Source organism: Podarcis vaucheri (assembly GCF_965113315.1).
Source record: "Podarcis vaucheri genome assembly, chromosome: 16".
Lineage (NCBI taxonomy): Eukaryota > Metazoa > Chordata > Lepidosauria > Squamata > Lacertidae > Podarcis > Podarcis vaucheri.
This window is the reverse complement of record NC_138754.1, coordinates 30,151,107-30,165,498: the sequence shown is the minus strand read 5'-3', so window position 1 is coordinate 30,165,498 and position 14,392 is coordinate 30,151,107. Positions and strand designations below refer to the sequence as shown.

The window sequence follows — 14,392 nt, the reverse complement described above, 5'->3', positions numbered from 1 at the left end:
CCCAGTACGTTTCCAAGCACAATTCAAAGTGTTGGTGTTGACCCTTAAAGTCCTAAACGGCCTCAGTCCTGTATACCTGAAGGAGCATCTCCACCCCCATCCTTCAGCCGGACACTGAGATCCAGGACTGAGGGCCTTCTGACGGTTCCCTCATTGCGAGGTTACAGGGAACCAGACAGAGGGCCTTCTCGGTAGTGGCACCCACCCTGTGGAACACCCTCCCATCAGATGTCAAGGAAATAAGCAGCTATCTTCTTTTTAAAGGACATCTGAAGGCAGCCCTGTTTAGGAAAGTTTTTAATATTTAATGCTGTATTGTTATTAACACTTGATTGGGAGCCACCTGGAGTAGCTGGGGAGACTCAGCAGGATGGGCGGGGTATAAATAATAAATTATTATTATTATTATTATTATTATTATTATTATTATTATTATTATTATTTTGCTTTGAGCTGGCATTTCTAAAATCCGCATCTGCCTCCACTTGTCCATTTGAAAAACCATAGCTCTGTGGCAGAGAGCCTGCTTCGTAGGCAGGAGTTCGCAGGTTCAATCCTCAGCATCTCCTCTTTTTGAAAAATTGATCAGGTAGGAGGCAATGGGAAACTTTCAGCCCCAGATCCTAGCCAGCCGCTGTCAGCTTGGGCTGGAGGGAGAAATCAGTGGAGACCTGGTATGAGGCAGTTTCTTACCTTACCAGACTGGAAGCTGGGGCTGTGCGCTTGGTGGAAGAGTCTCCCAAGTGCCATTGAATATCCACTTTTGCCCACTAGCATGCAGCCTCCAGTGGTTTGCCCTGAGGAGTTTGCAGCCCCCGGGGGATGAAAAACATCCCTTGCCCTTTATGCAAGCTTTCATCGGCTACAGGTTGGTTTTCTCTCACACGCCGGTGCACAAATACGTTTTCGGCAGGTTTGGGACCCCGACTAGAGAAACCTGAATTTCATGCCCGTCCCAACACACCACACAACTATCTGTAAGGCAAAAATTGCAGGAAGAATGCCGCTTGGCTGCATATTCCTTTGTGTATGGCCTGGATTTATTCCCCTTCATAAAAAGAATAAAAGAGTTCTGGTATGTGTGTGTGAGTTTTACAAAAGATTCCTTGTCTGCTGCGTCTTGGCACGTCAAAGACAACATTCCAGCTGATAAGAATGGCAGATTTTGAACAGGGATGGGAGGGAGAGGAGCCGCGTGAGCAGAAAGCGTGGCTGGCTTGGGGGAAGACGGTTGTCTTCCCAGCATTCCCTAGTAGCTCAGTTGTGGGGAAGGGCCATCGCTGCCAGTCAGTGGAGACAATGCTGAGCTAAATGGACCAATGTTGCCACGGAGAGAAGAGCTGGTAGCTCAGCAGTAGAGCATCTGCTTTGCATGTCGAAGGTCTCCAGCAACTTCTGATAGGACCATAGCTGTCAACTTACAGATTTGAAAATAAGGGGCCAGCAGCCTCGAAAATAAGGGATCAGCAGCCAAAATAAGGGATTTTCCCAGCACAGGTATGTTCAACTTCCGAGCCCCTCCGAGCCAAAGGCAGAAAGCCCAGCCAGCAGCCAAACGAAGCCTCAAGCGGTGGTTCCCACAGCGCAGCAACCCAGCAAAGGGGATGCAGCAAAGAAAACCACCGTCACCTCTCTGCTGGGAAGCGCTGAGCAAAGGCGAGTCCCCAGGCAACACAGCTGATTTGATTGGCACAAGGCATGCAAGCTCCAACCCCCAGTCATTCTCAGACTCCTTATTGGTTGAGCAACGCAGCCAAGCAACACAGTTGGAGCCTGCAGGGAGGGATGGAGAGGAGCTGCTTCCTTTGAAACCTGGGAAATTTAAGGGACATTATCAATAAGGGACAGCAGCGGGACACAGCTCTGGGATAAGGGACTTTCCCACCAAATAAGGGATGGTTGACAGCTATGGATAGGACTGGAAAAGGCCCCTGGCTGAAACCCTGGATAACTGCTGCCCGTAAGTGCAGACAATACTGAACCAGTGGCATAAGGCAGCCTGCTATGTTCTTGCAGCCCTAATTTCATAAGAATGTCTGAGGAGCCCCTCTGGATCTAGTCAAAGGCCAGTCTAATGCAGCCCCTGTGTCTCACAGCGACCATTCAGAGACAATAACAGAGTTGGAAGTGGGAAGAAGTTTGTGGAATTGCCCCCTTCCAGCTCCCATAGTGGTCCCTCCCCCAACGTCTGAAGGACCACCTTGCCCAGCGGGAAGTTAGATGAAGTGGCAAAAGATTCTTGTAAAACGAACAACTTGTCGTTTCCTTTTATTGCAACAGTGCTTATCTCCCTATATACATACAAGTGCAAGGCTGTCATCACACAGCCCCCATTGGAGGAGTTGTCCTGCCACATCACAATCCTGGATTTGGATGTATCCAGAGCACATGGAGTAGGAAGGGGAAACTCTAGGAAGTTGGTAATGTGTTTGGTCATGGGAGAGAATAGCGGGGAGATTGGTAACCACTTTGATTGTGGTATAAAAAATAACCAAGGGACGCAGGTGGTGTTGTGGTCTGAACCACTGGGCCTCTTGAGCTTGCCAATCAGAAGATCGGCAATTTGAATCCCTGCGACGGGATGAGCTCCCGTTGCTGTCCTAGCTTCTGCTAACCTAGCAGTTCGAAAGCACACCAGTGCAAGTAGATAAATAGGTACCGCTGTGGCGGGAAGGTAACCGGTGTTTCTGTGTGCCCTGGTTTCTATCACGATGTTCCGTTGTGCCAGAAGCGGTTTAGTCCTGCTGGCCACATGACCAGGAAAGCTGTCTGTGGACAAACGCTGGCTCCCTCGGCCTGAAAGCAAGATGAGCGCCACAACTCCATAGTCACCTTTGACTGGACTTAATCGTCCAGGGGTCCTTTATCTTTTATATAAAATAAACATAAATAAATAAGCAAATGTTGCTGGAGTCCAAGTCCCCATCATTCCTGACCACTGGCCATGCCCCTCCCCAACTCCCTTGCCATTTTTCTGCAAGAGATGTCTGTTTACAGGTAGATAGGAGTTTTCTGCCAGATGTATTTATAAAGGTAGGCTCTGTTCTAATTTTATATTATTATACGTAGTGGCAAGAGAGACGCACAGCCCTCCCAGGTGTCATTGGACTCTCAACTCTCATCAGCCCCAGCCAGTGCTCAAGGGTGATGAGAGTTGATGGTCACAGGTTGTCCTCACTGGACCTGTCTACAATGGCAAAAAAGGCAATTCTGATAGGGAGGGGAGAAGGCAACATCCAGACCATTGCTCCTTTCCTGGCTGATAGTTGAAGCTCCCTTTGCCGTGGCATTCTTCCTGGGGTGTGTGTGCAGGATGAAACCCTCCAGAGGCCCTTTGTTGGAGGGAGAGAGCAGTTCAGGTCTCTACTGCTGTCCTCAGAACCGCAGGTAGCCTGATGTGTGGCTGCTGCCATCTACAGGACGATATGAGAACAATGCAAGTCTGGGTGTGGAGCTGAGCAGTAAGGTAAAAGTAAAGGGACCCCTGACCATTAGGTCCAGTTGTGGCCGACTCTGGGGTTGGGGTACTCATCTCGCTTTACTGGCCGAGGGAGCCGGCGTACAGCTTCTGGGTCATGTGGCCAGCATGACTAAGCCGCTTCTGGCGAACCAGAGCAGCGCACAGAAACGCTGTTTACCTTCCCGCTGGAGCGGTGCCTATTTACCTACTTGCACTTTGACGTGCTTTCGAACTGCTAGGTGGACAGGAGGAGGGACCGAGCAACGGGAGCTCACCCCATCACGGGGATTCGAACCGCCGACCTTCTGATCGGCAAGCCCTAGGCTCTGTGGTTTAACCCACAGCGTCACCTGTGTCCAGTAGGGGGTTCAAATCCCCACTCAGCCATGAAATTCATGGGGGACAACTTGGGGCAGTTAGCCACTGCCTCTCAGCCTAACCTACCTCGCAGGGTTGTTGTGACATGGCCATTTCCCCTCCCTCTTTCTTCTGTCCTGTTTTCTCTCTGATGCTCCCTTTCATGTGGCTCTGGTGGCGCTGAGGTCTAAACCACGGAGCCTCTTGGGCTTGCCGATCGGAAGGTTGGCAGTTCGAATCCCTGCGACGGGGTGAGCTCCCATTGCTCTGTCCCAGCTCCTGCCAACTTAGCAATTCAAAAGCATGCCAGTGCAAGTAGATAAATAGGTACCACTCCAGTGGGAAGGTAAACGGTGTTTCCGTGCGCTCTGGTTTCCATCACGGTATCCCATTGTGCCAGAAACGGTTTAGTCCTGCTGGCCACATGACCCGGAAAGCTGTGGACAAACGGCGGCTCCCTCAGTCTGAAGTGAGATGAGCGCTGCACCCCATAGGGTATCCTTTACCTTTTTTTTTTGCCGATGTCCCCCCCAGCTGGCAGACAAAGGAAGGCTCGATTGCTCTTCCCAGAAAGCCTAAACTATTTACTTTCAGCAGATGACTTTTAAAAATTGGGGAAAGTGGAGCGATTCTTGTGTTCAGCAAGATGGAGAATCCTTGAGAAGACACCACGAAGAAGCCCTCCATTGCATGAGTCCTGGGCACCGATTCTCTTTTTATATATATAATTTTTTATTAGTTTTCAACATATCATTTTCAACAATAATTAAACATACTTTCATATCTTATACCGTTTTTTTGACTTCCATCAATCACATCTGAAAAATTTCCAATCTAATCACTTAATATACATTACTTACTTTCACTATTACATTTAAATCTCATAACGAATATCTCTACTCTTTCTCTACTTTGCAATATTTCATATATTTCTCCTTACAAAACTTCCTGTAGTCCTACTAGTGTAATTTGTTGATTACAATTGCTCTTCAAGTAGTTTGTATATTTCTTCCAATCTTCTGTGAATCTCTGGTTCCTCAGGTTTCGAATCCTTCCTGTCATTTTATCTAATTCTGTGTAGTCCATTAATTTTGTCTGCCATTCTTCTTCCATTGGAATTTCTTCTTGCTTCCATATAAGAACAATTTAACATCTTGTCTATTAATATCCTCACCTCCTGGGCACCAATTCTGAGGGCGTAAACCTGAGGCATCGTGCTGGTACCCTCTCAGGTGAACATGCAAGCGCAACATCTGTCCTAGCCCACCAGGCGGCCAAACTGACATTTTATCTAACAAATATTCCTCATACACCCTCTTCAAAGACTCACCTTTGTAGAATACTCTTCTGCAGATTGAATATCCAGTATCTCTAGGCAGAACCTTGTTGGATCGGACCATAAACATTCTCCCAAGCTGGTATGGAATCTTAATTGTTCTGAACTTGTGCCATTTCATACTACCATGTGTGTAACGTTTTTCTTCTATGCAGCTGGGCAGAGCACCTTGTCAGGTGGCCCCAATACGAAACGAATCAATAAACAACAACAAAAATTTGGTGCGGGGGCCACATAAAAGTAAGCTGGGGGACACATGTGTCTGTAGGGCATGCCTGTTCTAGGGAGACAGATGGCACTTTTTCCCTGGGAAGAAGGACTGATTGTTAAACCTCTCTGATAACTGTAGCTCAGTGCAGGAATAGGGTTTTCCAAGAAAGTGTCAGTGCCCTAAACAAACTGTGTTTCCCAGGTTCTTTAGGGGAAACGTTGACTGTTTGAAAGTGGTACGATACCGCTTTAAATGTGTAGTGCAGACGCGTCCTGTGTCTCTGGATGGAGAGGGCAGAGGAGGTCAGGCAATTTGGGATGGAGGTGGTCCAGGGCTGGTCTCTGCCTTTCGCCTGCCTTGCAAGGTTGTTATGAAGACTAAAGATGGGGTTAAACCATAAGAAGCTGTTATATATGGAGTCAAACCACAGCTGCACCCAGTTCACTATTGTCTATCTACCGCCGAGCTATGCTCCCTTCCACGGCTACACCACATACGGTCAGGAGGATAAAAATATAAACTAAAAGGCGAATCCACACCACACATTTAAAGTCCAGTCAGTGCACAGGACTTCTGACGAAGAACCTTGGGAATTCTTTGGCTCCGATAACAGTGATGTTATGGGGACGCGGGTGGCGCTGTGAGTTAAACCACAGAGCCTAGGACTTGCAGATTAGAAGGTCGGTGGTTCGAATCCCCGTGACGGGGTGAGCTCCCGTTGCTCAGTCCCTGCTCCTGTCAACCTAGCACAGTGTTTCCCAACCTTTTTTGGGCAAAGGCACACTTGTTTCATGAAAAAAATCTCGAGGCACACCACCATTACAGCCCCGTGACGTCAGCGCGCAGCATCACGCCGGGAGGGACATGAATTGCTAGCAAATTACATAATCACCTCCTTGAGGGCTGGCTCATCTTCTCCGAAGGCAGAACCCCATTAATTAACAGCACAGACTCACACCATAGCCAAGACGAGGGGGGAAAACCTCAGTCATGCACAGTCATGCACATGTGGGGGCTAAATGAGGACGAAGACCAGGCAGAGAGCAGGGTTCAAATCACCCCACCTGGCCAGGACAATCTCTGGGTGCTCCCTTGGGCCACTCGCCTGACCCACCTTGCAGGGCTGTTGTTGCGAGGATAACACGGGGAGAACCACGCACGGCCCCGGGAGCTCCTTGGAGGAGAAAGCGGGCGATGAATGCAATGCACGAAATATATGAGAGGCGACCAGGTTTTGCAGGTGAGGGGCCCCAGCCAGCCTCCGCTTCCAACACCCGGCGAAACAACGCCGAAGTTTCCCCCCGGGCTCGGCTCGGGGAGCAGCGCTGCTCCCCCCCCGGCTCCCCTTCGCCCTCCCGGCTCTCTCTGCCGCCCACTGGGGACCCCCCTCACCTGCCAAGTCCGGAGCGCCGGTGGAAGTTGCATGCATGCATGCAGGGCGCCGCGTTGTCCATTGCATTGCACTGCACTCCATGCAACGCCTGCACGCATGCATTGCCTTGCACGCCCGCCAAGGGGTCTCCCCGCGGTCCGATGCGTCCCCTCCGGCGCGGATGCAGCATTGCAAAAATAACCCCCCCCGACGCAGCCCTACCTGGGGGGCAGCCTCCGCCGCTCGGCCTCCGCGGGGATCCCCGGGCTCCATCCTGCCGCCCGATCTCCGCGGGGGTGCAGGCAGGCTGCGCGGGGTCTGCGCGGAAGAGCCCCTGCCCACCCGGCCGCCGCCGCCGCGCTCATTCCATGGCCGGGAGAAGAGCACTTCAAACAAAACGCCCGGCCTGCCAGGCCACGCTGGGAAACGTAGTTTGCGCACCCCGCGCGGGCGCAGAGCCCAAGGACGAGGGGACTACGGATCCCGGCAGCCCCTGCGCCGGGGACGGAGGGGGAGAGGCCGGGTGCAGGGATGGAGGGATGGGTGGGCGAGCGAGTGAGTGAGTGGCAGCCGCCAAGCCTTGCCCGAGAGCCAGGAAGGGCCTCCCCGGAGGAGGAGGAGGAGGAGGAGGGAGGCGCAGAGCAGGAGGGAGGGAGGGAACCCCAGGGGTCATCTAGTGACGGCGCCCCAATCGAAAATTTGACTTTTTTTAAAAAAAAAAAAATCTTTCGAATTTTTAAATTTTCCCCGCGGCACACCAGGCAACATCTCGCGGCACACTAGTGTGCCACGGAAAAGTGGTTGGGAAACACTGACCTAGCAGTTCAAAAGCACGTCAAAGTGCAAGTAGATAAATAGGTACCGCTCCGGCGGGAAGGTAAACGGCGTTTCCGTGCGCTGCTCTGGTTCGCCAGAAGCAGCTTAGTCATGCTGGCCACATGACCCGGAAGCTGTACGCCAGCTCCCTCGGCCAATAAAGCGAGATGAGTGCCACAACCCCAGAGTCGTCCGCGACTGGACCTAACGGTCAGGGGTCCCTTTACCTTTACCTAGTGCACATGGCTTCTGACAAAGAACATTCAGAATTCTTTGGCTCTGATAACAGTGAAGAAAGGAGCAGCTCTAGAACTCCTGGAAACTCGTATTGTATTTTGTACATTTATATCTCACCTCCCCCTGGCCCAAGGTCACTCAGCGGCTTCATGTGGACTAGAACCTTGGCCTCCAACACTCTAACCACTACACCACACTGCAGGGGTGCCGACTTGAATAAAATATGGGGGGGGCAGGTAATCACCGCATAACCAATCACATGATGTGGAACACACACCATTTGAATGGTTGTTGTTGTTGTTTAGTCGTTTAGTCGTGTCCGACTCTTTGTGACCCCCTGGACCAGAGCATGCCAGGCACTCCTGTCTTCCACTGCCTCCCACTGCAGTTTGGTCAAACTCATGCTGGTAGCTTCGAGAACACTGTCCAACCATCTCTGTCGTCCCCTTCTCCTTGTGCCCTCCATCTTTCCCAACATCAGGGTCTTTTCCAGGGAGTCTTCTCTTCTCATGAGGTGGCCAAAGTACTGGAGCCTCAGCTTCAGGATCTGTCCTTCCAGTGAGCACTCAGGGCTGATTTCCTTCAGAATGGAGAGGTTTGATCTTCTTGCAGTCCATGGGACTCTCAAGAGTCTCCTCCAGCACCAGAATTCAAAAGCATCCATTCTTCGGTGATCAACCTTCTTTATGGTCCAGCTCTCACTTCCATACATCACTACTGGGAAAACCATAGCTTTAACTATACGATTTGAATGGTAATTCTCATCAACTGGGGGGGGCAGCCCCCTCAAATATTTTATGGGGGGAGGTGAAAGGACCTCAGCCCCTAGGAGTTGGCTCTTATGCCACACTGGAAGCAAATATTTGGGTTAGTTAGCTAAGGGTGCTGGGAGCTGTAGCACGTTGGCAGGGGCGAACTACAGTTCCCAGGATTTATTTGGGGGTTGGAGAGGGAGCCATGTGCTCCGAACGGGCGCTGGAGATGGGGTCCTTAAACTAATTCGAGCTGCCTGCCTCCCCCCCCCCCGGAAAAAAATCCACCTTAAATCCCAACGCGTCCCCGCTTTGTGCCGTCAGGGGGCGCTGCCGCCCCGCTCCGATCTAGCCGATTCTTTTCCCCTCCCAGGTTGCAAATAGCTTCCTGCTGCTGGAAGCGGATCATGGATGCTGCTGTTGCTGCAATTGTTCCACCATGGGTGAGCGCAAGAGATCTCCCTTCCTGTTAGCCTGGGACACGTGGGCGGCGACTAGGAGTGTGGTGGGGCGGTGGGGGGGTCCTCGCCTTAGCTTTGCAGTCCCCTGTGGGGTCCGCTGCGTGGGAGATTCGGATCTCCAGGGAGGTGGGAGGACGGGAGACTAGCGGGCCCTTCTCCCTTGCCCTTCTTTGGACCTTTGCAGAAATAGATATATATATAGCTAGGGTGCAGATCCTGCCCTTCTTGAAGGGGTGGGTCGCTGCGGGGGTGGGCTGGCCAAATAGCTGCGCTTTCTTGCAGGATCCCTTCTGAGGTGCTGCAAAAAAAACCAAACCCCCGCTGCAAACATTGGGGCTTCCCTCTCTCTGGAGCGCGCAGGATCGCACCGTTGCATTAGGCTGGGATGGGAGCAATTTGCGCCGGGGACAATAAAGGATTCCCAGGCTGAGCCGCCTTTGCAGCGTTGCGAAATATGGATCAAGCGCCTGGAGGTGTGAAGGTGAAGCGGATCGCCTTGGGGGCAAAGGAAGAGGGTGGGATCTCCTCGATCTGCGATGGCGCCCTGCGTTTGGGGGCAGAGGAATGCTGCGGAAAGACTTGCGGGTGGAGAGGCCGGTGAGCTTAGGAGGAGTGCCTGGGAGGATCGGGGCCAGGAGGGGAACTGAAATAGGGAGGTCGATCTTTTTCCTTGTTTACCATCATCTGGGAGAGGTAATGATCACGCTCTGACACTTGAGCGCTGTAGATCTATAGATCTATGTGTATACATAGGCATTGCACATCAGTCCCCTTTGCAACTGGTTTTAAAGTGCTTTTATTTTGTGTTGCTGGGAACTGCCCTCGGACCGTCTGGTGGCTGTTATTTTTAATCATTTTTAATTCATTTATACAATGCCTTTCGCCCCCCACGGTATTTGAGGCACCTCACAGGTGGCAATAAGAACCACTATGAACAGTGGGAGTGATGGTTAAAAAACAATGAAACCTTGATAGAATTAAAGCTCTATACAAATATATAAAACGTCTTTTGATAACGATGATAAGGGATTTGGGTGTGCTGGCCTGGAATGGCCCCAGCAAATAAATCGCAGGCGGTGTTAGCTGTGTTCAATTTTTAGTACAGTAAAATAAGTTTTTTGTTAATACCTTAAAGACTAAATGATTATATTACAGCAAAACATTTGTGGATCCAAGCCCAGTTTCTCAGAGGTAAAAAAGCATTATCTTCAATTTGCAGACAGAGAAAGAGAAAATTGATGCTGGTTCATTTTCCAGAATCGCCCCCTCCCCCTGCAACTAAATCAATTAAGACCTGATTTAGGATGTTTGACTTGCATGTAGTAAATAAAACTTAGAAAAAGTTCAATTAAATTAACACCATGTGAATTTTATGTGCTGTGTAAATCTCAGAGCTTTTCCAGTAGCGAAAAGAATTGGAGCTGAATATTTCAAATCAACAAAGCCCATTTAAGGAGCTTCAAGTGTTATTAGTCAAGCAAATTCAAAGCTTTTACTTGGAAAGTTATTTTTTTATTGAGATAGGACATATTTTAAGGCATGGTGTTTGCTGGGGGTGGGGAAGTGACAGCGCTGAAAACGGTTAGCATACTAATTTTAGCATGGCCAAAGACCTCTTGAGATAAGCGCATGAGCTTCTTAGGGAAAAGTCACCTTAAAAAACCACATTAGTGATCACTTTCATTCTAGGTTTGAATGGCATCCTATTCATTCCAGTCACTCAATTTGTCTCAGTGTGTTCGTTATGCTACGAATTCATTTTCTGAAACGGTGTGTTTCAAAAAGTGTGGGGGCTGTCTTTATTTCCATTCCCCTGATTTAGGGCTTTGAATTGTGCTTGGAAACATTTTTTATTTTAATTTTTTTTGCCTGCTGTAAGAAAAATAGGAAACTGCCTTACACTGACTCAGACTTCTTGGGTACATCTAGCTTAGCACTGCTTACACGGACTGGCAGCAGCTCTCCAGGACTTCAGGCAGGGTCCTTTCTCGACCTGAAGATGCCATTAGAGGTTGCACCTTGAACCTTTTGCATGCATCAGTCAGGGTTTAGGCCCAGTTTTGGCACAGAAACTGCTTGGGTTGCCCTGTATGATGACCTCTGTTGGGGGGATGTGTCCCCATTAGGTAAAGGTAAAGGGACCCCTGACCATTAGGTCCAGTCGTGACCGACTCTGGGGTTGCGGCGCTCATCTCGCTTTATTGGCCGAGGGAGCCGGCGTACAGCTTCCGGGTCATGTGGCCAGCATGACTAAGCCACTTCTGGCGAACCAGAGCAGCGCACGGAAACGCCATTTACCTTCCCACTGGAGTGGTACCTATTTATCTACTTGCACTTTGACATGCTTTCGAACTGCTAGGTTGGCAGGAGCAGGGACTGAGCAACGGGAGCTCACCCTGTCACAGGGATTTGAACCGCCGACCTTCTAATCAGCAAGTCCTAGGCTGTGTGATTTAACCCACAGCGCCACCCGCATCCCTACTTACTCTTACAAAGCTCTTACTATGGTATAATTGTAGAGTTGGAAGGTACCATGAGGGTCATCTAGTCCAACCCACCGCAATGCAGTAATCTTCTACCCAGCATAGGACTCGAACTCCTGACCCTGAGATTAAGAGTCCCCTGCTTTACCAACTGAACTGCCCCAGCAGTCAATTAACCCGTTTCCTTTTTATTTGCGAGCCCTTTTGAAAACCTTGCTTAGAAGCCAGATGTTTTGGACTACATCTCCCATCAGCCCCAGCCGGCCATGAAGGCTAAGGCAAAGTCTTCTCTAGCTACTTCCTTATAGAGTCCAGATGACTGTGCAAAGAAGCGCCTCGATTTGCTCAGGCCACGCCTATCCCCGCCCCCGGAAGTCGAGACGATGCTTTCGACAGTCTCCTTCTATCTTAGGCAACACACTCTTGAGTGGTTAAACCACGCCGGTCCTGACAAACCAGTCTCCTTCATCTCTGCTCCTCAGCAGATTCAACAGGATGCCCGTAAGTACAGCTCATTCCTTCCGCAAATGGAACGGAGGAGTCTCAGTGCCTTCTTTGTATTCGCCCTAGACGCTGGGCAAACACACTGCAATGCCGGACTTTCCTACTTTGGGAAAGAAGGAGCGGTACAGGGGCTCTAAGCCATTCTGAACGCCGGAGAGGGGAAAGGGAAGTCAATAGTGCAAAAGGGAAACCTTTGCTCCACTGCTGAAGTTTTAAGGCAGCTTCAGTCCCAGTGCAATTTTTTTATCGTGGGATGGGAGCGTCTTCTCGAACCCCAACCCTCCAGCTTCACCTTGGTTTCGTTTGGCAGGACCCATTCGCCCACTCCTGCAAAGCCCTCGTACGCAGAGTGTCCAAATTTAACCTTCACAGAATCATATAATTTAAAGAATTGGAAGGGATTGTATGCCGTTGTCCTGTACGGGGACCAAACTGCAACCTTGACATTATCAGCACCGTGCTCTAACCAACTGAGCTCTCCAGGCAGCTATTGGCTTTTAGTTGTCTTTTTCTATTGCTTCTTTCCTTTCTTATATTACACCTTACTGTATTATGGTTCGAATGCTGCAGAATGCATGCTAGGTTTTTATCTATCCCGTAAGGTAAGCTAGGGGGAGAGAGAGAGAGACTGGTCCGAGATCACCCAGTGAGCTTCATGGCCGTGTGAGGATTCGAACTCTGGTCTCCCAGGTCCTAGTCTGACACTGCAATCACTACACAACACTGGCTGTTGGAGCTGGGCAGAGGAATGCCTCTGCTTTATTCCAGGTGTAAGTGGGATTTGGCCTAACTTTGCCCCTCCGCAATGATCACCCCCACCCAGTGAAGGTGTCGGTTTTTAGCAGGAAGCACCTAACTCTTTGCTTCTGCGGCATTGCTTTCACCCTGTTGCAGGAATTTTTAAACCTGTTGACCTTTTAATCTGGAGGGAGGGCTGTGTGTGAGAAAGCGAGGCCAGGCTAATCCTGTTGAGTAACTTTGCATACAGACGCGCCCTTCCTTTCTTCCTTCCTCGAATAGCAAAATAAACTTGCTTTCTACACCTCCCCGGAGGATGGGCAGAGCAACGTAGGTGAGACTAGCAATTATGGAACCGGCACCTAGACTGTTCACTTCTGTGCTGTGGCAACAGCTGTAGCCAACGCTGACTCATGCTTTGATCTGCTCCAGACCCTGTCCTTACATTTCCTGAGGGCGCTCTGGCGGGCTTGATTCTTGTGTGATTTATTCAAGACTTCCTCTTGCATTCTCTCCCCCTGCCCCCACTTCCAGGGCTGACTCCTAAGGATGCCCAGAGCCGCCGTGAAGCTCATAGTCACCGGAGATGACTTTGGCTACTGCCCAAGAAGAAACCAAGGCATCGTGGAGTCTTTTCTCTCCGGCGGCGTGTCCAACGTGTCCCTCCTGGTGAACGGCAGCGCTGCGTCCGATGCAGCACAACTGGCGAGGAGGTGAGAGCTCCCTTGCTTTCTGTCTCTTGCTCTCACGCAGGCGCCTGTTTCACAAAGCCCTGCCACCCATGAAATTGAGCATGACCGCTGGCTCGGTGGTGGAGCCCATGCTTTGTGCAGAGCAGGTCCTGGGCTCAAATCCTGGCATCCCCAGTTAAAAGGCTTCAGAATGAATGAATGAATGACTCTCTATTTGCGTCAGCCATCAGCCGTAGCAGTAAAACGGCAATACAAAATACAAAGAATAGAAATAAAAAGTCAATTATAAAAAATACGTTTTAGGTTTTTGAATCGATAGTCAAGTAGTGGATCTTATTCTGCTTGCCCCTGCTTAAAAACCTTGCAAGCTTTGCTGTCACCTGCTCGTCTTGATCTGCCAAGAGAAAGGACACTGTGGCGGTGGCTGGGCGACCCGGAATGGACAATATAAGAGGGGTGATAATGTCATTCCTCAAGTCTTTATAAAGAGTGCAAGCCATCAGTTTGGTACTGCCATCTCCACAGGGACATAAGCGTTTTTTGTGTGGAATCTGTAGGAATCGTCCCTCAAATACAGCCGAGGGCAATCCATTCAATCTTGAGAGAGTAAAAGCGCGTCTATATTTTTGAATTGCTAGGTGATGCGGAGAGGGTGCCAGAGAGTCGAAATGGGAAGGTGGAAAATAGTCATACCATGGGCAAAATTTCCTTATTGTGGCCAAGTTGTTCTGACGCTCGATATCATTTAGGCGCTGACAAATTAGACCGTTTGCTTTACTAAAACCCAAAGTGAGAAGCTGTTGTGGTGATAAATCACAAGAGTGAAGTTTTTGACAGACAGCTTTAGTCCAGGCACTCATGTGACAATCTTACAGCACTAGGGACATTAGACCGGCTGGATTTGAGTTTAGGCAAAGCCAATAGTTAAGTGTCCTATGCCAGATCCGTAATTCTACCAAGGAAAGATTAGCCT

At 50.0% G+C, this 14,392-nt stretch overlaps 1 protein-coding gene and 1 long non-coding RNA gene across 6 annotated transcripts in view; one reads left to right on the top strand and one right to left on the bottom strand.

Moving 5' to 3' along the window:
- The window catches only part of LOC309521226, a 274,985-nt gene that overhangs the window by 59,477 nt on the left and 201,116 nt on the right, over window positions 1-14,392 (bottom strand). Inside the window, exon 2 of the long non-coding RNA XR_014214583.1 lies at window positions 7,599-7,801. This is a non-coding gene — a long non-coding RNA (uncharacterized lncRNA). The remainder of the gene's footprint in view (window positions 1-7,598; window positions 7,802-14,392) is intronic.
- YDJC (YdjC chitooligosaccharide deacetylase homolog) overlaps window positions 1-14,392 on the top strand; it is a 120,879-nt gene that overhangs the window by 93,722 nt on the left and 12,765 nt on the right. Inside the window, exons 1-2 of one of the 5 annotated variants that reach the window (XM_082203414.1) lie at window positions 8,866-8,984; window positions 13,262-13,440. In XM_082203414.1, the coding sequence (XP_082059540.1) occupies window positions 13,277-13,440 (164 nt within the window). In that variant the 5' untranslated portion in view covers window positions 8,866-8,984; window positions 13,262-13,276. Of the gene's footprint in view, window positions 1-8,865; window positions 8,985-9,291; window positions 9,600-9,626; window positions 9,696-11,517; window positions 11,987-13,261; window positions 13,441-14,392 lie in introns of those variants that run through there. The other 4 variants (XM_082203418.1, XM_082203417.1, XM_082203415.1 and 1 more) reach the window with 4 other exon arrangements.